At 40.6% G+C, this 25,361-nt stretch overlaps 1 protein-coding gene across 6 annotated transcripts in view; it reads right to left on the bottom strand.

The window, feature by feature from the left end:
- TRDMT1 (tRNA aspartic acid methyltransferase 1) overlaps positions 1-5,004 on the bottom strand; it is a 59,213-nt gene extending 54,209 nt beyond the window's left edge. For 5 of the 6 annotated variants that reach the window (XM_022580600.3, XM_089906372.1, XM_022580597.3 and 2 more), the window contains exon 1: positions 4,896-5,004. In XM_022580600.3, the coding sequence (XP_022436308.1) occupies positions 4,896-4,959 (64 nt within the window). In that variant the 5' untranslated portion in view covers positions 4,960-5,004. The remainder of the gene's footprint in view (positions 1-4,895) is intronic. The other variant, XM_022580605.3, reaches the window with a different exon arrangement.
- Positions 5,005-25,361: the final 20,357 nt, after the last annotated feature.

The following is a 25,361-nucleotide window of genomic DNA, read 5'->3' as shown; positions in this document are numbered from 1 at the left end:
TTCCTGTTGTTCAAAATTTTGCCACTTTACGAGTCCCTTCTTCCCAAAACTGAAGTCAGAACTCACTCTCCCAGCTTTCTTAGTCTGGCAATGGGATCTAATGGCCACCAACCAACTGCATTCTCACATAACTTCAATTCAGAAACAGCAATGTAAGAAAGCAAATGAGAAAACTCATCTTTTTTGGTAAGAGAGGTGGTAAAGATGCCCTTTTCAAGGCAAAAGTGTGACAGCACTTCTCACCTCCAGTCCCCAGCATTACTGGTGGAAGCTGTGATGTCAGTATGAGGACTCGTGGGGCCGGTGCCCGGAATGTGGTTCGAGTGGTGCCCCCATTGTCTTGACCTGTTTGTTGGGTGTCCTGTAAATTCTGTGGGCTTCCAAATGCCCTTTAAAAATTTTTTTTCTGCTGATGTTAGCTAGAGAGTGGATTCTGTGCTTTGCAACTACGAATTTTGTATCATACAAAAATTTGGACTAAGCAAACTATGGTTTTACCAATGTGACGGTAGAGTGAATACCAATTCAATAATAAACTCAATAGTCTGCTACAGAGAAACCTGTCACAAGTGTGCTTCTGTGCTACAGGTGGTACAGGAACAAAGAAAAATACCACAGAACGAGAACTAAGTTAACACATGGACATGCAGATATAAAATAAAGTTAAAAGAAACTTAGAAGATACAGAAGCATCTATGTAGTTACTGCAACAATACAATAGCATATTGCATATACAGCTAAGGATGAAAAATGTTTACTGATGTATTAAAAGGTCCATTGGGTTTGAAGCAAATCTGTCACGCTGCCAAAGAAATTAAATATACCTTTGATAACTACTAGAATTCAGTTATGTGAGAGGAAATATTTATAAATCACATACCTCATAAAAGATCAACATCCAGAATACATACAGAACTCACACAACAGAACAACAAAAAAACCCAATTCCAAAATGAGCAGAGGACTTAGACATTTCTCCAAAGAAGATACACAAATGGCGAATAAGCACATGAAAACATGTTCAACTTCCTTAGTTATTAGGGAAAATGGAAATCAAAGCACAATGGGATATTTTTTCACACCCATTAGGATGACTATTATCAAAAAAAATAGAAAAAGGGAGTAACAAGTCAAGAATGTGGAAATAAAGAAATTGGAACCTTCATGCATTGCCCTTGGGAATATAAAATTGTGCGGCCACTAAAGAAGACAATTTAGTGGTTCTTCAAAAAGTTAAACACAGAGCTACCATATGATCCAGCAATTCTACTCCTCGGTATATATTCAAAAGAACTAAAAACAGGGACTCAGACACACACATATAAACCAATGTTCACAGCAGTATTATTCACAATAGCCAACGGGTGGAAACCACCCACGGGTCCATCAACAGATGAATGGATAAGCAAAATATGGTATATGCATATAATGGAAAATTATTCAACCATAAAAAGGAATGAAGTACTGATACATACTACAACATGGATGAACCTTGAAAACATCACACTAAGTGAAATAAGCCAGACACAAAAGGACAAATATTGTATATTGCAGTTATATAAGGTACCCAGTAAAGACAAATTGGTAGAGACAAAGCAGAATAGTGGTTACCGGGGGCTGGGGGAGAGGAGATGGGGAGTTGTTATTTAGAGAATAGAGTTCCTGTTTTGGGGATGATGAAAAAGTTCTGGAAACAGACAACAGTGATGATTGTACAACACTGTGAATGTAGTACTTAAGCTACCAAATACACTTAAAAATGGTTAAAATGGCACATTTTGTTATGTACATTTTACTGCAGAAAATATTCAGTCATAAACCTTATCTGGAAATTTGCCAAAGTTTAAATTCAGTATTATTCCTGTTGGCTGTTTCTTATTATTTAAGATATAGATTCAATTAGTGGATCTAACTAGAAAAATGGCAACATAGATAGCATGGTTAAGAGGTCGGGTTAAGAGACCTAGGTTACAGGGACTTCCCTGGTGGTCCAGTGGTTAAGACTCTGGCTTCAACTAAGATCCCACATGCCACGTGGGCAAAAAATTTAAAAACTTTTTTTAATTAAAAAAAAAGAGAGACCTAGGTTATAATACTGGCTCTACCATTAACTAGCTTATTACATACTTAAAACAGGGCCTGACATAATTGTTGCAGTTAATCGGCATTGTTATTAGTTTGTATTATTATATAAAAAACCCCATGGAAAACAGCAATGCATTTTATTACAGAAAAATTTTAAACTTTGGCACATCAAATAAATGAACATTGGGGCTTCCCTGGTGGCGCAGTGGTTGAGAGTCTGCCTGCCGAAGCAGGGGACACGGGGTTCGTGCCCCGGTCCGGGAAGATCTCACATGCCGCGCAGGGGCTGGGCCCGTGAGCCATGGCCCCTGAGCCTGCGCATCCGGAGCCTGTGCTCCGCGGCGGGAGGGGCCACAACAGTGAGAGGCCCGCGTAACCCAAAAATAATAATAATAATAATAATAATAATAATAAATGAACATTGGAAGAGAAGCGTGCAGGGTGATTAAGACGCAATATCCCTAATACGTACGTCGACCTCAAACCAAAAGATGAGAGAGAGTCCAGGTAGAGAGGCAGCAGGAATGCTAATCTGGATCACAGGTCAGTCAAGGCAGGCTCCCCTGAACTAAGCCATGGAAGATGAAATGCAGCTGCAGTGGAAAAGTCTACAGTTAAAGCACTCTGGGTGGAGACAACAGCAAAAGCAAAGGCCAGAACATAACAGGAACTTTGAGAGTTTGAGAAACACAGAGAAAGGAGACCTGCAAGCCTGGAAAAGAGAAGCAGGGGAGAGATAAGGTTGAAGAGGTGGACAGAAGCCAGATCTCACAGGCCTTCTAAGAAGAGGGGGCTGTGATTCTAACCTCAGAGGGAAACCACTGAAGCAGAGTGACGCGATCCAGTTTACTGGGTAAGAGATCACTTTGTTGATATGTGGAGAAAGGACGGAGTAGGAAAGCAGAGTGGAAGCAGTTGGGAAGGAAGCAGGGGAGCAGTTGGGAAACTAGTTTTAATAATTTAAGTGAAAGATGATATAGCTTAGATTCGAGATGGTAGCAGTAGTAATAGAAATATGTGTACAAATTCAGGTTGCATTGGCTAGTACAAGGGAAAATATCTAACTAATTAACCCCCCAAAAGATGCAGATTAAAATTATACAATTTCCCCTATCAAATTCACAAAGGTTAAAAATGGATAATACAAACCCTGAGGAATATGTAGTTTGAGGAGGCACTCAGAAACCTCTGAGAAGCAATTTGCTACGTTATCAAACGTCTTTAAAAATTCTCATAATTTTTAACTTAGTACCTAGCACACAGTCTTTTATTAATTAATTTGACTTCTACAAAACACACTAAAGAGAAAAATCAAGGTTTATGCTGAATAATTAATTGCAGCACATTTATACTTGCAAAAAAATGGGGGGAAATATCGAACATTCAACACTTAAGGAGTAGCTGAATTATAGCTTGTGATAAAGCACTACATAACCATTAAAATCATGTTCATTAAGGGGTTTCAAGATATGGAGAAAATGCTGACATTATACAATCCTAGAAAATTAACTAAGAGAGCAAATAATATTAAAGTTTTGTTTTGTTTTCCTGCTGGTAAATTTTGGTATGCGAACTGAACATAGAGAGCCATCAAATAATTGGTAGGCAAGAAAAATTTAATAATCACTAACCTCTTCTAGAATCAAAACTCAATATATATGCTCAGAAAATGTATGTGCTCAACTCATTACATACTGTCTGTGTCTTACGGTATTGGTCTCTTGTTATCTTTGGTACTAAAAAAAAGGAAGCAGGGAAGTTTCAGTTTTGCGGTTGTCATAGTAATTTAAGAATAAACATGTGCGTTCCAAATCTATTTGTCACGCTATACCTCCAGTGCCTAGCACAGTACCTGGAACATAGGAGGAGCTCAATAAATATTTTTGAGTGAATGTCACTGAAAATAAACCTTGCAGTTCCAACGTAGGACCAAAGAAATTTAAAAACCTCAACATGGAAAAGATACATAAAATCCTGACAATACTTTATAATATTGTGAGTGGCTACAAGGTACCAGGCATTATTAAAGGTTTTACCCACTTTTTCTTTAATCCTCATAATTCTCCATCTCTGAATTACTTTTCACGTTGTGAAACTAGGAAACAGGCTCAAAAATGTTAAGGTCACACTGCAACTAAGTTTGAACTCAGGGCTTCTGGCGCCTAAATGTACCCAGACATGAAGTAACAAGACAAGATGTTTCTTTTCAATGATCAGAACTGACCGGGATTTTCCTCCCGGCTTCCCCTACAGTTCTGCTGAGTGTTCACTAACTTCTATGTGGCACTGTAGTTATCCCTTTGAAGATTCGTCCCTCACCTGCAGAACCCAGCCCAGTGACCTCCCCTCCCCCGCTGTGACCTCCTCGAGGGTGAAGGACCTAGTTTCCACGCCGCTGGTGACAGCCATACCGAATTGGGGATTGGCACAGGGCAGGGGGCTCACCCCTCCCCCTTTGGCGGTACCGCTTTGGTTTGACTTTACATCCAGGCCTTGCGGATCTGGACTCACAAACTGGGTCCAGGCAGGGGCCCCGCCCGCCCTTCGGACCAGGCTCGCGGGGGGAGGGAGGGAGTCTCCGCCCGCAGGGGCGGCTGGGGCGCCGAGCCGACGATTTCTATGACAACCGAGCAACTCCCCCGCGCGCGCGCACACACACACACACACACACACACACACACACACACACACACACACAGAGTTTCCCCTGCAGTCTCCGCCCCTAGTGTCTCGCCGCTCCGCCCCTCCCAGGAGCCCGAGCTCTGACCACCAACAACGCGCGAGGGAGGAGGCGCCCTGTGCCCTCTTACCTCTCAGCGCCTGGTGCATACCCCCAATGCCGCTGTACAGCTCCAGGACCCGCAGGGGCTCCATCCCCACGCCGCCGCCGCCGCCGCCGCCGCCGCCTCGGAACCAGGCCTGCCGGTCCCGTGGCTCCTCCTTCCCCCCGGCAGCGCCGCTCCCTCGCCTTTGGTTCCGCCGCTTTTCAGTACCAACCCCGCCCCCTCCTCTTCAAAGCTCAGGCTCACGGCTTCACAGGACAGCGCGGGGCCCGGGGCTGGCAGAGATTAGCAGGTGGACAAAGGGCAGAAAGCACCAAGGCCTCCCAAGTGAATGGCAGCCACTCCTTGGCCTGATTTACGCTCCATCTTCCTTTTAAGGTGTATTCAGGAGCCTTGGGAGGGAAAAAGAAAATCTGGGGCTCAGTAGAGGGGCGAAATCTGCCTTTGCCTCAAAGTGAATTAATACGGGTTAGAATCCAGAAAAACTTATTTTTCAGGCACGCTGCTTTTCTGTCCCTTGGAAGCCTAAAGCGTCCAAACCTTTCTTCCATTAGCCTTGAGCACGTACCGCGTGCCTGGTGTTGGGCCTTAGCTTGAGTGATGGAGATAAATCAGCCTCTCGCCCAGAGAAGGTGCCAGAGTTACAAGTGCAGAAATCAGCACACGTGCCCCAGAGATCCGGTGTGAACTAACACAGAGGACGCCTGCTTAATTGTTAGCGAGGTTCATTCTGTTTTAGCTTGGAAAATACCCCCAAGATTGGATATGCTGTTCATAAAACTATTTAAGTTACAAGTACATGTGTCTGACGCACAGTGAGGCCAAATGATACTGAAACGTCTGAGTTGGGAGCAGAGAAAGGTTTACTGCAGGGTGAATCAAGAATAGGTAGCTCGTGCTCAAAAACCCAGAACTCTCCAAAGGATTGTAGCAAAGCCTTTGTAAGGGCCAGGTGAGGGAGGGGTGTCCCAGGGTATGTGATCAGCTCGTGCACAGTTCTCTGATTGGTTGATGGTGATCAATCCTTAGGTGCCAGAAGGTCTGGAGCTAATGCTCTTGATCATCAAGTAGTTAATTTCTTCCATTTGGTAGTGGGTTTAGCATCTGAAAGACTCAGGAAATATGCATCAGATACAAATTATCTGGGTACTTCAGAGAGGAACTAAAGCAGAAGCTATGGGCGAGGGGGTCTGTCCCAGGAAGGCCCCATAGTGTCCTGCTCGGTTACAATTATGGCCCTCCAAGCGCTAGGGCCTTGCTTCTACAAGATGATCCACTGACCAAATTGTTAGAAGCTGGATTACAAACTAAGAAAACGTGGTCATACCCAGGAGAAGAAATGGTCTCATTGTGAACTGTTTTTCTATTGTTCCGGTTACCACCACACGTTCACTTTTTTTTTTGGCCTCTTGGCATGTGGGACCTTAGCTCCCCAACCAGGGTTCAAACCCAGTCCCCCTGCATTGGAAGCGCAGAGTCTTAACCACTGGACCACCGTGGAAGTCCCACACACGTTCACTTTTGTTAGGAGAAATTGTGGAGTACCACTTGTAATAATAACTGATAGAAACATTCACATGTGCTAATGTAATGCTGTTAACAAATAAAAGTATGCCTACTGTGTCTCCATTATGGAACTGACTGATCCATTTTGATGTGTCCTGTGAAATTTTTTAACAGTAAATGTGTATTGGCCTTTGAATGTTTTTTTGTTTTCGGGGGTTTCTTTTGGCTGCATTGGGTCTTTGTTGCTGCGCACGGCTTTTTCTAGTTGTGGTGAGCGGGGGCTACTCTTTGTTGCGGTGCATGGGCTTCAGCAGTTGTGGGGCACAGACTTAGTTGCTCCGGGCATGTGGGATCTTCCCAGACCAGGGCTCGAACCCGTGTCTCCTGCATAGACAGGCGGATTCTTAACCACTGTGCCACCGGGGAAGTCCCTGAATGTTTTTTTATTGGTCACTTATTTCAGATAAGAGGGGTGGTGTGTAGAAAGATACCAGAGAAGGGAGTCTTAACCCTGGCGTTGCCAGTAACTAGTTGTGTGCCTTGGCCATGAGCCTGGTTTCCTCATCTGTAAAAGAAAGCACGAGAAAGAAGGGGAAATGATTGCTGAGGACCCTGTGGCTCTAAGATTCTGAGGCTGAATTAGTATTTGAAAACATGAGTCCTGATTGGGCTACATGTTAATTACCAGCTCAAATTGACATGATCTTGAAAGAAGACATTTTAAAAATCTGCTTTAAGTAAATATGCTTTTAAACCAATTAAGCCTATAGAAATCATACACACGCTAACATCATGTATATAATGCATGAAACAAAATTTTTTAATATTTATTGCATAATATTAGTACCACAAATATATATCAGGACATACAATATAAAAGGAGCTATGCAGTCACAGTGATTTATATATAGTCAAGAACCAATACATTAAATAAATCTAGCATCTGTTTAGCATTAGTGCTACAAATCAAAATAAATATGACCGAGGATCTTACCTCGTAGGAGACAAGACAAATATAGGGAAGAGTTCATGAAAAATACCATCTTCCTGAGAGGAAGAGAAGTAGAGCCCCATCCCCACACAGGATGATTACAAACGGTTCACTCTGATACTTAAGAGTCTTCACAATGTAACCCCAGACTCATTTTTCTGCCTTAACTTTGCTTTCTCCCCTTCTTTAATGCTGCTACAAACTAGAGTACTCGGAATCCCCCAAACATCCTTCATTTCTGAGGTTCCCTTTCTGTTCTTTACCCTGCCTAGAAATCCTAACCTTCTTCAAGACCCACACTTCGAGCAGAAGTTTCCTTCTAGACTCCCAGGCTGGAAACCCACGACTTGTTTCAATTCCCCAATCCACTTGCCTCCCAGTCTTCGGAAATACAAATCCCACCTGTTCCTATCACTAAATCCTTTCAGTTCGCTCTAGCCCAGTTGTCACCTCATATATGCCACTTCTTCTCTTTACCTGGTATTTCCTCTCTAACGCTGACCATGCGTGATAATCATTTCAAGAGCAGAAACTTGCTCCATAATCATAATTTACAGCTCTCTCCATGGAAGCATCTGTAAGACACTAAGCCCCCTTGGATCAGATTATGTGCGCGTTCTCTTCCAAACCCCGGCACAAGCTGTTGAGCTGGGGGTGCCCCAATCGGGAGTAGCCAAGGAGGAATGTGGGAAGGGCAGATAAAGAAAAAAAGAGGTGTATATTGATTATTCCTTCTTAAATGTTCGTGCAGGAGGAAAAGGGCTTTCTAATCCTATAGTTTCCCATAAAGTTATCCTCAATGATATGTCCAATAGAGCTGATATTCTAATCAGAGGAGCTCAACACACTTTTTGAAAATACAAACATCAACAGTTGAACTTAAGGATGTTCACTGAATATTCCTTCAAAACATAAAATACACTTTGTTAAAAAACCAAAATGCTAGTTAACACTTTGCACATATGAAGTATATCAGAAATAATTAAGGGGTAAAATATAATACCAAGGGGTATATTAAAAGAATAGCCTTGGGCTTCCCTGGTGGCGTGGTGGTTGGGGGTCCGCCTGCCGGTGCGGGGGACACGGGTTCGTGCCCCGGTCCGGGAGGATCCCACGTGCCGCGGAGCGGCTGTGCCCGTGGGCCATGGCCACTGAGCCTGCGCGTCCGGAGCCTGTTGCTCCGCAACGGGAGAGGCCACAGCAGGGAGAGGCCCGCGTATCGCAAAAAAAAATGATAATAATAGCCTACTCTGAATTACTTAAGGGCTCATTGTATAAGGTGAAATCTAATGATGTTTTATTCTTCCTCTCCTGCCTGTCACTGATTATTAATATTTAACAAAATTAAACATAGCCTGCCAAATGCTTAAAATACTTATTGCAACCATCTTTGAGTTTCCATGATGGCCATTCATTTTTTTTTTTTTAACTTATTTATTTTTGGTTGCGTTGGGTCCTCGTTGCTGTGCACGGGCTTTCTCTAGTAGTGGCGAGCGGGAGCTACTCTTTGTTGAGGTGCGCGGGCTTCTCATTGCTGTGGCTTCTCTTGTTGCAGAGCCCAGACTCTAGAAGTGCAGGCTTCAGTAGTTGTGGCACGTGGGCTCAGTACTTGTGGCTCACGGGCCTAGTTGCTCTGCAGCATGTGGGATCCTCCCAGACCAGGGCTTGAACCCGTGCCCCCTGCATTAGCAGGCAGATTCTCAACCACTGCGCCACCAGGGAAGCCCCATGATAGATTTTTTTTGCTGAAAAGCATAGAAACCACGCAGTGTGCCTTATAGCTTTGCCATTTCCAAGGACTCAGTCATAGATTTTGACCTGGATTTTTCTCTTTGAGGCTCTTTCTGAAATTTCAAATCAAACAATGTTTTGCAGCAAATTTTAAAGATTACATTTTAATTAAATTAAAAACAGTGAGATTCTCTATCTTTAAAACTGCTTTCATATGCTCACGGAAAGTTAGAGCAGGAAGGAACCTTAAGGACTATTTGGTCCAGTGTTTTTCCAACTAGTTTTAGATGTAGAATATTTTGTTCAAACAAAATCTCATTTAGAATCAGGGCAGGGACTTCCCTGGCAGTCAAGTGGTTAAGACTCTGCGGTTCCACTGCAGGGAGTTCAGGGTTCGATCTCTGGTCAGGGAAGTAAGATCCCACATGCCACGTGGCACGGGCAAAAAATTTAAAAAAGAAAAATAAAAGTATAGAATCAGGGCAGAGAGGGAGATGTAGAGTGAGGGTGTGCACACACACACACATACACATACACACACACATACACATACGCGCGCACACACACACACACACACAGCTGTCCTCTTGTCGAAGCATGGATGGTAAGCAGCCCAGAAGCACCTCTCCTACTACCATTGGTCTCCGTAGCTGCGTCTAAGTGACCTGGTGGGACATGGATTGTAAACGACTGATTTCATCCAACCTCAGTTTGAGAGATGAAGACACAGAGATCCAGAGAGATTAGGTAACTTGCCCAGGCCCACAGGTAGGTGGAGAACAGGGAATTCCAACTCACTGGAAAGTCCATAACTTCGTACAAAAGATACTTCATTGGCTCTGCTGTCCCATGCCTGCTAGGCCCCTAACCCCAGATGAAAAGCCCAGGGGTCCAAACAAAAGCAGCCCTAGTCACCAGAATATGGTGCTTCCTGAGAACAGGTTGGCCTGAGGAATAAAGGCAACTTTGGAGAATTGTGAAGCGAACCCGAACCCATACAGCAACGCATGTTATAAAGGTCAGGCAAAAAGGTTAATTTTGCTTCACCAAAGAGGATCAATCTCAAAGACTAATTACTAACATTTATAATAGATTCCCTGCCCAGTCACTCCTGCAAAGGCAGCTTGATACAGGGTAAGGAACACGGTCCTTAAAATAAATTGGTTAAAATTGGAAACAAACCGAATGTGCCTCAAGTAACAAATGAATAAACAAATGGTATAACTATACAAAGGAATACTACTCAGCCATAAAAAGAAATACTGATATACTTGAAGCATAGATGATTCTTAAATGAATAATGCAAGAGAAAGAAGCCAGACACACAGAACTACATGCTATATGACAAAGACAAAATTAATGTCATGGAAAGATCAGGAGTTTCCTGAGGCCAGCGCAAAGGAGAGACTGAATGCAAAGGGTCATAGGAGGATTTTTTGGGGTGATACAAAGAGCTTTATTTTTTTTTTCGATGTGGACCATTTTTAAAAGTCTTTATTGAATTTGTTACAATATTGCTTCTGTTATATGTTTTGGTTTTTTGGCCGTGAGGCATGTGGGATCTTAGCTCCCCAATGAGAGATCAAACCACACCCACTACAATGGAAGGTGAAGTTGTAACCACTGAACCACCAGAGAGGTCCCCAAGCTTTATGTTTTGATTGTGATAATGCTTACTTAGCCGTATACACTTGTCAAAATTATACATTAGAATTGATTAATTTTATTGCACAATTATACATAAATAAATCTTACTCTTTTTATTAATTTTTATTTTTGGCTGTGTTGGGTCTTCATTGCTGCACAGCTTTCTCTAGTTGAGGCAAGTGGTGGCTACTCTTCGTTGTGGTGTGAGGGCTTCTCATCGCGGTGGCTTCTCTTGTTGTGGAGCATGGGCTCTAGGCGTGAGGGCTTCAGTAGTTGTGGCACTCGGGCTCAGTAGTTGTGGCACACGGGCTTAGTTGCTCCGTGGCATGTGGGATCTTCCCGGACAGGGCTCGAACCCGTGTCCCCTGCATTGACAGGTGGATTCTTAACCACTGAGTCACCAGGGAGGTCCCAAAGCTTATTTTAGAAAAATAAATAAATTGGTTAATATGAATCCTGACTCTAATACTCACTTTATCTATGAAAGAAGGGTAATATTTGCTAGCAAGGCAGTCGTCTGTATCCAATCGATTATTAATTTGTACATATATACATATCTGTATATGTGAGTGTATATATATATGTATATACATAAAGAGAGAGAGAGAGAAACTCAGTAATATGCCTAGAACAATAGACACTGATTTCCTTCCACTTTGTTCTGTTTGAGCTTTGTTCAGTTAACAGCTGAACTACAAATTATAATGTAAGGTATAAGCCATTCTTTTCTAACAATTACATAGAGAGAATTATTTTCCTAGTGTGTTTTCAAAAAAGTTATATTACCGGGAGACTAGTTTGCCTATTATCCAACAAGATGTCTTCATTGTTTTCTATTACAGCCTTCAATGAATAGAGGAGATTAAAATGTAATGCCTTTGAGAGCTGTTATTACTTTGCTCCTTTTTCCTAGCAATTTACCTGAATATCTAGAACTGTCTGAGGCACAGCCAAATCACACAAACCAGAAGTATCAGGAAGAGGAAAAGGGGAAAGACATACACAGGCACACCTGCATGCACACACACACTCCATAAAAGCCCTTATTATTCTTCATAGTCTTTTTTTCAAAAGTTGCTACAATTATCAGTACTGACAAACTAAAAGCCAGAGAAGAATCATATACAAGGATTTTTCATTTTACCCTTGCTAGTTAGGTAGTGGTTTAGATGCATGACAGAACTTAGAATCATTCTCATATGATCCAATAGTGATAAAAATAAATGAAATGTAACAGTCCCATAATACTGCACTTACTACATTTATTCACTGTATAAGGAAAAAAATCAACTTCGTATTTATTTAAAATTGTTAAAATTGACTTTACTAGCTTTCAAAGTCACTTCCATAAATATTTTACAACACAAGCCCAACTTATCCCCCAAACTTTCTATTCACACTTGGGATGCACCAGAGGCCATTAACCCTTGCATTCTAGAGTTAAACTGATTCCTGCAGATCAAGACTATTAGTGTTTCATTTCCATTTAAGGTAATTACTGCTAAGTTAAAATACAGTACAAGTCCCAAAGGGATTTGTTCTATGTTTAGTCATTCAGAGAATAGGAATGACTGAAATAGACTATATTTCAGTAGATGGCAAAAGTATGTTTTAATAATAGGATAACATCAATAATACATGATAATATAGGCTTATAAGTTTCAAAGAACTTTATGAATGTTTAAAATGCTTACTAATCTATTTTAGACCTATCAGATTTTCTTTTTTTTTTTTTTTTGCGGTTTGCGGGCCTCCCACTGCTGTGGCCTCTCCCATTGCGGAGCACAGGCTCACGGGCCCAGCCGCTCCGCATTTTATTGCATATGTATTTTTTAAATTTTATTTATTTATTTTGGCCACCAGGGAAGCCCCAGATTTTCTTTTTTAATATTCTGCTTTATTACAAAGAATAAAAAGGAGAAAACTTCACATGACTTGCTCAGTGTCACATAAAACAATATTCTCTGGGTTAACAGATTAATTTACAAATCACAGAAGCAAATTTTTAAAGGAAGAGAAATTAGAAGATAGTAAGAGTATTTAAAAAAAAAAGTCTGGAAGGCATCAAGTAATAAATAAGAGAATTGGCATATTTTGAGGAAAAATTCACATTAGCAGTTAAAAATCATTCTAGTTAGGAAAGAATGTCTGGAATCTACATGTCATATATTTTTTTTACCCCGTTCATTTTAGGTTTAAATCCTAGAATAGGGTGGGAAAAGAATGCAACAAAGAGCAGTCTTTATATATCCTTGTAGAGTTTACAGTTTTAAAATCCAAAAGCTTCAAATTGCAGTTTCATCAAAATACTAGTTCCCTAGAGATGAGACATTATTATTTGGAAAATAAATTTTTGTTTATCACCAAAAGTGAAAGAGACCTGATAAACATACATTAGAAATACCCAGAGAGGGACTCCCCTGGTGGCACAGAGGTTAAGAATCCGCCTGCCAATGCAGGGGACACGGGTTTGAGCCCAGGTCTGGGAAGATCCCACAGGGCGCAGAGCAACTAAGCCCATGCGCCACAACTACTAAGCCTGTGCTCTAGAGCCCGCGAGCCCAACTACTGAGCCCATGTGCCACAACTACTGAAGCCCACACGCCTAGAGTGCGTGCTCCACAACAAGAGAAGCCACTGCAATGAGAAGCACGGGCACCACAACGAAGAGTAGCCCCTGCTCGCCCCAACTAGAGAGAGGCCGCGTGCAGCAATGAAGACCCAACGCAGCCAAAAATAAATAAATAAATAAAATAAAATATTTAAAGCATAATTGGGAAAATAGGCAAATATACATAAAAAGAAGGAAAGGACTATGGCTGATGTTTTGATGTTTATCCTGCTAGTCTTTGCACAAATTATATTTTACCAAAATCATAATTTTATTGCATATGTATTTTTTAAAATTTATTTATTTATTTTGGCTGCATTAGGTCTTCACTGCTGCACACGGGCTTTCTCTAGTTGAGGTGAGCAGGGGCTACTCTTTGTTGCGGTGCGAGGGCTTCTCATTGTGGTGGCTTCTCGTGTTGCAGAGCATGGGCTCTAGGCGCACAGGCTTCAGTAATTGTAGCACGCGGGCTCAGTAGTTGTGGTGCACGGGCTTAGTTGCTCCACGGCATGTGGCATCTTCCCAGACCAGGGCTCGAACCCGTGTGCCCTGCATTGGCAGGCAGATTCTTAACCACTGCACCACCAGGGAAGCCCCTCGCATATGTATTTTATACCCTGATTTTTTTCACCTAACGTTTTATCATTACCAATTCTGCACTTCATTATATATATAAAAAGATATACATTTTTTATGAATTTTAGAAATTTTAGAAATAATACACACTAATTTTGAGAGGTAAAACAAATTACAAAAGTATAAAAAGGAGAAAAGATACATCCTTCTATAAAACTTGATTCCATCCTTACCCCTAAAACACAACCAATTTTAACACTTTACTGAATATCTTTCCTGCCTTAACAATACATAAGTACATAAACAATAATTTATTTTTCTGTTCTCTCAGTATTGAACACTTAAGAGGTTTTAGTTTTTCACATCAATAGTGAGTGTAATGTATATTCTTGCATATTAATATTCAAATATTCTCTTATTATGTTTACCAGATCGAGTCTAATATGGGGTTACTGGGTAAAAAGTTTATAATTATGACCTAAGTCCTTTATGCAGATGGTCAAGAGTCATCTCCAAAAAAGACTGCAGAGCCCATATTCCCATCAGCAGTGGCTGGAATGCTCTCCTGCTGTATCCTTACGAAGTGTTGCCATTTGTAACCTTTGTCAATCTCGTAGGTCACAAATGAGTAGGGCCTTTTTATTTTCCCTTTTTTTGATTAACATAAAAACCTAAATTTTTATACGTTTATGGTTAAGTATATGTTCATTAGTCATCTGTAATTTTTTCTTTTGTCAATTATTTGTGACATTTGTCCTTTTTCTACTGGGTTGATATGCGTTTCTTATTGAATTATCACAAATGTTATTTTTGTTGTTAGTTCTAAAGCTATCAGCCACATGTATTACAAAAACACTTCCCAGTTCCACATTTTCCATTTAATTTGGTTTATAATATCTTATGGCACAGAAGTACTTAATTTTCTGCAGCCAAATACACATATTTTTCCTTTGTGACTTACCCTGTATCTTTTTAGGCTTAGAGAGTCCTTTACTTAGAAAAAAATAAGCTAAATTCATCTCCATGTTCTTCTTTCCCTTATGTTTCAGCTTTAAAATGTATTTTGATACAGTATGCAAGGTGAGGTTTTTAACCCAACTTTCCTCTAAAAATCTAGTTTCCCCTTTCACATTGGTTTTTAATACTTCCGGTTCTACACACTATGTTCTAATTTAGTGTGATCTGCATTGGGGCAGGGTATCCCTTCTTGGAAAAGTCTGCTGGGAACCACACTTTTAATGACTCAAGCTTCATAATACATTCTCATATCTGGTAGGAAGCATCACGATTCCTCTTCTTTGGCAAACATTTCTTAGCTATGCCTTCCCATTCTTAGCTCCCTTCAATATTTTCCCAAGACCTGGTACCAGCTTTCCTCTGAGTTGCTTTCTGTGAGAAGAGCAGAAGAGGTCAAAACCCAGCGCCTAGAGGACATGTTAGATTTTCCCACATACCTTGTGGCTGTAGGTAGTGTGATACCAGGGACCGTTTCTACTCTTTCAGCTTTAGAGGGGGGCTTTTTAAAGTCATAAGTCCATTTTGATGCTTCCAATTCAATAACACCCTTTTAAACCTTGCTTCTTCTAATGTAGCGCTTATTACACACTTCCCCCATTTTCAGACCTACCGGTACACCGTCTTTTCACCAACCTTGGTGCACCATGCTATGTGTTTAAATGCTAAATCCTATTTACATGGATGTTAATGGGTGTTGCACAAAATTTAGAAGAATCCATCTCCCTCTCTCTCTCTCTCTCTCTCTCTCTTTTCCTTTTGGACTCTTACCCCCATATCCTCAAGTTGGCTCAGAGTTGACTGGTCCACAGAATCTTTCCAGGTATTTTCATCTCTTTGGAGCACATCACCCGCTATCAGGAAAAAAAGGAAAGGAGAAGCGTGGAGGGGAGGGACGACAAAATGAGAGGAGAGAAAAGAAAAAAAAATCACTAAGGTGTAAGGCCCCTGGCCTCACTAATATTGCCCCCATATACTTATAATAAAAATGTAGGGGCTTCCCTGGTGGCGCAGTGGTTGGGAGTCCGCCTGCCGATGCAGGGGATGCGGGTTCGTGCCCCGGTCTGGGAAGATCCCACATGCCGCGGAGCGGCTAGGCCCGTGAGCCATGGCCGCTGAGCCTGCACGTCCGGAGCCTGTGCTCCGCAACGGGAGAGGCCACAACAGTGAGAGGCCCGCGTACCGCAAAAAAAAAAAAAAAAAAAGTAATAAAACAGAAAAAATTTCAAGACAAAATCTTTCTCTCCTTTTTCCTAATTAGGAACCAAAATACAGACTTTGCTTTATTTTTCAATTCAAATTAATGCCACGGTTTTTATTATTGTTATTATTTATTTTTAATTAAGGGCAATTTTATTATTAACTTCTAATATTTCAGGAGTCCCAGTGGATGGATGCATAGATAGGTATTTTATTATCTCACGATTTGACTACCCTAAATCTGCCATGCCAATCAAGCATAGTTTAAAAAACAACCAAATTGACATCAAGAATTATTAGAGAAATGTATAATATATCAAGTTTTCAAATTCTCAGCGTTTTGATAGGTCTGTACAATTTTCACAGTAGTATCTAGGATCTACAAAAACAAGCACAGGAGGCTTCCATGGCGTTCCAATGACAAGCCCATATTCATATCATACTCAGATACCCACCTCCAAAACTATCACAAGGCAGTCACACACATTTTTGGCATGAGATCAGAGTTGTATATATCTGTACACATTTATTTATGTGTGTTTTCACATTTTAAAAAGTTATACCTGAAATGCAAAAAAAAAATTTAAACACAATACATAATATACTTGTCTTGAGACAAGTTTCACACACATGGTAGTCTAGGATCATCCTACAACTGATGAAAGTTAACCATTTTTTAATTTCATGGGAACACTATTTTTAAACACATTTTATCTCCCAAAGTAATAACATAAATCAGTCCCAAGTGCTATGTCAGTTGCTTTAACAAAAAAAACAACAACCGCAACCAAAACAACTGCCTATGAGGAAAAACCACTACTCACATTTACATCTTTACTTTGTGATTAGGGTGGGCATTCATGAGGCTCCCAATAACAACACCTGCATGCGTAAACCATCTTTTCCTCTGCAGCACCACCAACTTTGGGGTGATGGTCTGTGAAATCAAAGCATCCCCAAAGCGTTCCTCTCCCCCTTTTACCTTGAATTAAAGTGCAAGTTTTGACTCAAGTACTGAACACTAGACACCACATTCCAAAGCGAAATACAACGGTATAAAGCAACATTTTCAAAGGAAGCATGCCAGGAAGGTTATGTAACTCTTATAACCATTTATCCATGTCAGAGGCAAAAAGAGTTGGAGATTTTTGATGATGAAGGTTTTTGGAGCAAGTTGCCAGCATGCTGTGTGAATCTGACCAGAAGATCTATGGGGTTGTTTGCTTACCGCAAGTGTAAGGCAAAGAGCTTCAAAGGGCTACCCAGGGATTGAAAATTGTATCCTCATTACTCTCTGAGCTTTTGAAGGTAAAGTATTTCCCTTGGACCAGATCTGAGCCATGCAAGATAGCGCTAGCTGTCTTAGATCCTGTTCAGGATCATCCGCTGGAAAGTAGGTACCATAGCAAAAAGCAGCAAGGGGTGTACTTCAGAATGACTCCTTGAGACTGTGGATGACCAAATACAAATGCATTTCTGCAGGTCAAGGGAGCTCTGGGAAACAAAGAAGCACCTGCTAGAAGAAGGGCCAGTTTTAAACACAGACCAAATGGAGAGGGCCAGTTTTAAGTACTGGATCATCAACAGTCCTTGTCAAGTAAGAACTTTCTTATCTCCCCAACCTTTTCTCTGCTATGAGCTCTAACCCTAGAGCAGCAAGAAACTTCAGTTGCCAAGATAGAGAAGAAGTAGGAGCACTTCAGAGAGAGAGAGAGAGAGAGAGAGAGAGGGAGAAGGAGAGGGAAAGGGAAGGAGGGAGAGGGAGAGGGGGAGAGAGAGAGAGAGAGGCGAGGACTCCCATTTCCTACAGCTCCTTGCCTTCTGCGTGCTCATGCTGGGAAAGGGAAGACATGTACCTTTCAAGCAAGATTGTGATTTTGATTGTTACAGGAACGTGGACATTACAAATGACTATGGTTCATTTTCTCATTGGAAGCAACAGGGAAGTCTTTGATTTTCAAAAGTTGTGGGAATTGCTTGGATTGTCATTTGCAGGATGATCAGACCATTTTCAAAGCTGTTCCCCTTGTCTTTTTATTCCCTCCTGCCCTTGACTTTCACACACAACCTTTTTTCCTCTTCTTCATGCTACAGTTTAATGATGATAATCACAACAGCAGCCCACATTACTGAATGCTTACTCTGTGCCAGGCACTCTGCTATGTATTCTATACATACATTTCCCATTTCATCTTCATACGAATCTGTATTATTACCACCCCTAGTTTACATATGAGGAAACTGAGGTTTATCCATGGTTGCAAGTAGGTAGAGGATTGGGAATTTACCCAGGTAGCCTGACTCGAAGACAATGAATAATATGTAGCCTCTCAGTTCAAAGGATAAAAAATACGAGGCTTGCTTTCTTTAATAAAACATATGTGGATCTCCCCCCACTTCATGAGAAAATGGGAACATTCCACTGAAGGAGAGTCAGTAGAAAAGCAAACACAGCTATTTTTTGTAATCATAAAATCCGCTGATGTACACGCTTATTCCAAACTCCTGGATGATATCATTATGTCAACAATCACAAAGCTTTCTCAATCTGGACATGAAATAACCGCAATCAAAACAACAATACCTAAAATTTGTAATGTTTGAGCTTTAAAACTGCCTTTTCATATTTTAATCTAATTTTCTTCTCACAACAATCCTGTGAGTAGGTATCATGAATACTATGTTTTCCATGAGGAAATGAAGATTAAAGCTTTTAAAAACTGTGATTTGTTTAACACCAAAAATGAATACATGAGAGTCAAGACTAAAGGGAGCACAGAACAGGGACCTCCCTGATGGTCCAGTGGGGAAGACTCGAGCTCACAACGCAGGGGGCCTGGGTTCGATCCCTGATCGGGGAACTAGATCCCGCACACCGCAACTAAGACCCGGTGCAGCCAAAATAAATTAATTAATTAAAAGGGGGAGCACATATCAAAGGGAAGTTGACATATCAACTCATAGTTGCATCAAGATTTATATTAATCACTCTTGACCCTTATGGTTTGCATTTTTCAGTAATCAAGATGCCTCACAAATCCTCTTCCATATAATGAATCCCTCACTTCATTCCAATGAGATAACTCATGGCAACTAACGAAGCATATGGTTTTCAGATGTAGAAAGTAGGGCCTCAAGAAGTAAATGAGCTGGCCAAGTCACTGGGATACAAGAATCTTATAGGATTCTACAAAACTGAGTTGAATTTATGTCCTAATATGGAAAGGCATGCCTTTTCTCACTAGAGAGATTCTTCTAGAACTTCAAAACCATGCCACTATATTTCACAGTAACCTAGTCATCTGGATCGCTGTTCTCTGAGAGAGCAAAGTTTCATGCAAGCAATTAGTCCTGCTAATTAGATTCCAGGCTTTCTTTTTCTTTTTTGAATTCCAAAAGTTAAAGCATTCTTTTCTCTCTATGATTCATCTCCTCACAAGCAAAGACTCATAAACATGCCCACCTTCCAACCACTATATTTTTCACACTCTCAGTAGCCACAAATACTAACAATTCACTAACACAGTGGTTCTCGGACTTGAGCGTTGCTCAGAACCATCTAGATGTCTTGTTAAAACACAGACTTCCTTCCCCAGAGTCTCTGATTCAATCACATCTGGAGTGGTGCCTGATAGTGGGCACTTCTAACAGATTTCCAGGGGATGCTGCCACTGCTGGTCTGGGTACCACACTTTGGGAGAACGCCCGGATACGTATTTCTCCCAAACATTCCCTTAAAGGGTCCCCACTGAAAACCACTCAGCTGCTAAGGCTTCTATTTGGAGGAAAAGGAAACAGTTGTCATGACTCATGGCCTTTTTCAAGTTTTTCCAGGCACAAAATTAAAAACAGAAAACGACTAGATTGAAAGCAAAATGAAAACAGCTAAACTGTCTAAATTTTGACTTACGGCATGGTTTCTGGGGTTAAGAAAAAAAACATAATAACGACTCACGTGATCCTGAGGCTGACCACACTGAAAGCTGTCACCACTGAGGCTACCAGAAAAACCTGGAGACCAAGCCAGGCTGCTCCTGTCCTAACCCAGAATCATCTCAGACACTTGGCTTCCAATTTGGTTTGGTTTTGTTTTTCTCTGTCAATAGTAAGTTCTTGCATACAATTCTCCAAACACATCATCAACCTATAACACTTTTCATTACTCATTTTTTTCTACACCATCTCTACTATTCTTTTAACAGAAAAAAAATGTTAACTGTCCACAAACAGATACTGTTGGAACATCCGTCAGGTAGATCAAAAATCTGAAGAGAGAAGCTGGCAAAGGAGGTTTCTTCAGCTTCCTTCATTTTTGTGATCATCATCTCTAGACAGCTCTCAGGGAGATTTTCATTCCATTTTGCATCTCTTTGGGGAAAATGAAGGCATTTTATGTTATGGTATAAAATACTTCAGTATTTTAGTTTATTTTTCAAAAGTGTGGCTAGTATTTTAAACAGCACTGTTCCATAAATAAAAACGGACAAGAAACGTTGTTATTACAAGATACAACATTTCTGCTTAGAAAAGAAGCTGTTAGTTCTACCTTTAATATAGGAATATATTGCAGGAACTACTGCCCTTTCACTCTGATCACCATGAGTCCATTAAATTTCAAACTATGGGCCACCCAGTGAAGGATTACACTAATAAGTGATGAACCAAAGCCAGCCAAATGTAGTCTTTATGTCCCAGTGCTAAGAGAAGGAAAAACATAAGGATGATGGTAAGGTCACTGAATACACAGATTTGGAAAGAAATTATCCTGTTTGAGCATGAGTCACCAAAACTACTTCCTTAGTGATAAAAGTTGCCTAAGTAACCTAGATGCCTGATTCTGCTAAGAAGTACATGGGCAGTGGGTTGGGTTTCAAACCCACTAATCATTTCCTTTACTTAATTGCTAACTGCTCTTCCCGGCTGCCGTTTGGGGCCTGAGTTTTCTGTAGTAACCCAGCAACTAGTTATTATGCTCTATTTTATCGAGGAGAACAAAACAGCAAACTCAACGTTTCCATGGATTTCAGAGGAAGAGTCGCTCTTATTTCACTCTGACTTGAGGGGGACATCATGAAACTACTGAACTAGATCTCAGTGTGACAGCATGATTATGCAAGACTTAGAGACAAAAGGATTTAACAGAGAAGAGATGAGTCAGTTAGGGGCCCTCTGAGGGCCAGGAAGGTGCTTTATTCAATTCTGGGTCCTCAGAGCCCAGAAGAGAGCCTGGCCCCCAGGAGGACTCAAAATGCATTGACTGAACAGGGTCACTGCTTCTCTTAAGAATATTCCAATCTATTAAGTAACAGCACTGCTGCTGAGTTGGGATTTCATCAGGCTGTTATGTCTTCATGCATCCTTTTCCCCATCTATCTACAACGGGGCTGTGATATTGGTTGCTCTTGCCCTTGTGCTCATATGAAGCACTTTACCAATGCTCTTTTTTAACAGAGAGCTGGGACAAGGGAGCATTTCTTGGAAAAATCTGAGATGAAACGGCAATGAGATTAGTATTGGGCAAGAAATGTTTAAAACTGGGTAGTAAGGTCATATGTGTTATCAGTAACATTGCTTGAGTTTGGCCTCAAGAATCTTGGTGGTCGGATAGCTCACTAAACCTCTCATTTCTAAACCACACTCACTCACTCACACGTTCACTAAACCATACATCTCTCATTATTCTTGGACTATGTAATATTAGTATTCCAGATGTTAACAAATCTCTCTAAAATTCAAACTCATAGAGAGTAAGTACGGGGAGAAGTTGCTCTTACTTATAGAGGCAATGTGTTCCAAAAATGTGGTCAGTTTCTTTCTTTTCCACTAGCAAGTGTGGGTAAAGGATTGTTATTCATTTAATTGCATGCAGGGATGATATGTCATAACCATCAAATCATTCTGATGGGCTGAGTCAGAATTAAGAAATGAGATCTCCACAGAAAAGCCCCAAAATGCCCATCGACGTCTTGATGATTCATTAAGGGCACCATATTCTCTGAATCATAAGGGGTCTTGTGGCTGTATCAGAACAGGGGGGAAAAAAAGTCCAAAGAGATAGACAAGACACCATGGTTAGAATTCCAGAAAGCTGGGGATGTCACCAGCAGCAGTACAAAAAATACCACAGCGTGGGAAATACCGCACTACAGTGGAGTTTGGAGTGTGGGACCTACAGCCAGAAGTCCTGGGTTCAAATCCCAGGTCTGCCACTTCCTGGCTGTGTGAGCCTGAGCAAGTTACTTAGCTGCTCTGTACCTCAGTTTCTTCATATGTCTAGTAGGGTTGTTGTGAGGATTAAATAAGTTAACACATGGCAAACAGCAGGCACTCAATATACATAGGCTATCATCATGATTACCATTAGCTTTCCTATCTGGGCCACACTCTAATTTAAGGAACAACATCAAAGTTATGCCTGGTTATCATTATCATTGTTTAGAGTTCACTAATCAAGGACTGTGAAAACCAACCCAAAGTCAGCACAAGGAAAACCCTGATTGGACATGCAAATAGCACTGCACTATATTCTGTGCACACATGTCCAACCCCCGAAGCTCTCTAGATGACCGATAAATAAATTACAATCTTGTTTAGAACAGTTTTTCATAATTTATGATATGAAAAGTATATTTAATCTATATTAAGCTCAAACCCCATATTTTTGCAGTTATTCCATATAGCCATATGAGTCCCATTAGAAGGCATGTTTCTAGTACTTAGCTAATTAGAATCACAAAGCCTTACTCAATATTTTAGGAACCATTGCAGCAGAATTACGGAGAGGGCTGCCAATCCCTTTATTCTGCTACAGTTAACTCAGAATGGTCTTTCTTAACTTACTTCTCATTCCAATGAAATTTCTTAATCCTTTTGCCTTGCTTAGTTTTATCCCCATGCCATTTTATAGGTCCTTTCGTTTGCCACATGGCTCCATTTAGGGTTACTCTGATTTATAAGTTCACTTTTTTTTCTAACACTTTGTCTTTTTTTTTGTAATTAGGAGAACATAGTTTCACATCTTTTGTATTGGACTTTTTTTCCCTCAGCATGTTTTTGATTTCCATCTCTAACCCCTACAAATCACCTTGATCTTTGTCAGCATATACACAAAGACCAAAGTTTGATGGGGTATATTTTCAACTCTGAGTTTATCAAATACAGTCAAAATTAAAATTAATATTCAAGATTCTGAAGAACATCATTTCACTGGCTAAATGAATGTGATACAGCAGAGCTAAAGCTTCTCCAGACTTTTGGAAAGATTGGTCAATTCATTAGTCAATTTTGAGGTAAGTGGGATGGAGTTCCTTTATTTTTCCCAAATATAAAGAAAAGAGATTATGGCTATAAGATAATCAATATCCCTTTCCCAACTTCACAGGTTACCATAAAGAAACCAAGTATTATTTTTTAAAAATTCTTCAGTTCTTTCAAAGAAAAGTATGCTATTAAACAAAGTTATTATAATTAGACCCATTACCAAAATATCTTCTGGAAAAAAAAAAAAGTCTGCCCCTTGGGAACTTGATGACCTCCTCAAAATAAGCTGAATAAATTCCCAGGATGCCAAAGCACTTGGCAAATTTTCTGGCACTGGCATGACTTTCTTCTCTATCCTGAAAATTGTAAAAACAACATTATAGGACACAGGGCAAAACCTGCTTGTTTTCTTAAGGTCTCACTAGGCTAGTAACTGAACTGTGACGGTATCACTTAGCTCTCTTTCAAATAAGGTCTGGTTTTTATAACTGGACTGCTTTTGTCTTGCTTTTTGGATCTAGTGAACCAGTAATGACAATGTAGCTTCACGTCTTTGTCTAACATGGACTCGAACTGGTTTTTTTTTTGCACTAGGTTTTTCCCTCAGTATATTAATTAATATTCCCTGTTCCTCCTACATCTTCACCACCTTCTCTTTCCTTAGTCAGAGACAGTACCTTAGACTTTGATGAAAAGATAAATTATATACATGCTCATCTAAAGTTCTAGAGATGACAGATGAATACATTACAATATTGTTTCAGAACAAATTTTCATAATTTGTGATATGAAAAAAGTATATTTAATCTATATTAAGCTCAAATTCCATAATATTGTTGAAGCAGATGTGAATTTTTTTTTTTTGAGACACAAAAATGATGGGCATGTAAGTGTTCCGTGTCTCTGAACTTTTCAAAACTGTTTTAGAGGATACTGAAAAAGCCCCTGATTTTGCACCAACTGGGGAAAACCAGACCAACACCTGCAAATCGCATATGGAACAATCTAAAGCAATCCATACTAATTTATGTGAACAGACTAGAATGCTGTAGGGAGTAAAACTGCATGACCCCTTGGGTTTATACCCCACCTTCTTCATGAGGTTTTGCTCTATATAGACTAGAGGAGGGACGATACTTCCAGGTAAATGGATCTGAGTGAATTATCTTTCATCTCAGATTAATTTTCCACCTAGAAACAACTGTTTTCCATCTCTGAGGATTCCATTCTCTTAGTCTGTCCGGGAAGCTCAGAGCCCTCGACTTGTTCCTCCCCTCTCCAACTTCAGGCTTGGCTTACGCCCACCAGTGTGTCTGACTTTGAATCAAAACCTCTTTTTCTTAATAACTGCATGCTTAAGACTCCCGAAAGATCAGGCTTTTACCATTCACATGATCTACTGCAAACAGCTCTCAGATGGGTCTCCCCAATTCATCCTCCACAACAGGCCAGAACAATCTTCCTGAAACATGGCCACAAGCATGTCTTTCTCCTAGTCAAAAATCACAGTGAATTCCCACTGCCCACCACATTAATTATAAACTCCTCTCCTTGGCATTTAGTCCTCCAACGCATGATCCCATATTAGCTTTCCATTCCCTTTCTCCCCTACAACTGTTCCATAATCAGCCACACTGGGATTCTTACTATTACCTACATGTCCCTAGAAGTCGGACACATACGCAATTTTTGCTTATACTGTTTCATCAACTTTGAGCATCGTTTCTCTAGGACAAGCTGTAGAAATCATACTCATTGCTCAAATACCACCTTCTCTGCATACATTTTCTGATCTCCCCCAAATGGACATGATCATTTCTCCATCTAAACCCTTCAGCGCACTCATTCACCAGACTCTGCTATGTATCACAGCTCTTTTATGTGGTTCCTAATTTTTTCAAGGCTGTGAGCTCCCCAGAGGCATGAAAAGTTTCTTAACTTACCTGAGTATACTAAG

The sequence above is a fragment of the Delphinapterus leucas genome, chromosome 2 (genome assembly GCF_059928025.1).
Source record: "Delphinapterus leucas isolate spDelLeu-1000000601 "Yukka" chromosome 2, BTC_Dleu_Yukka2, whole genome shotgun sequence".
In the NCBI taxonomy this organism is placed as follows: Eukaryota; Metazoa; Chordata; class Mammalia; order Artiodactyla; family Monodontidae; genus Delphinapterus; species Delphinapterus leucas.
The sequence above is the reverse complement of the archived record's forward strand: the minus strand, read 5'-3'. Positions and strand labels throughout refer to the sequence as shown.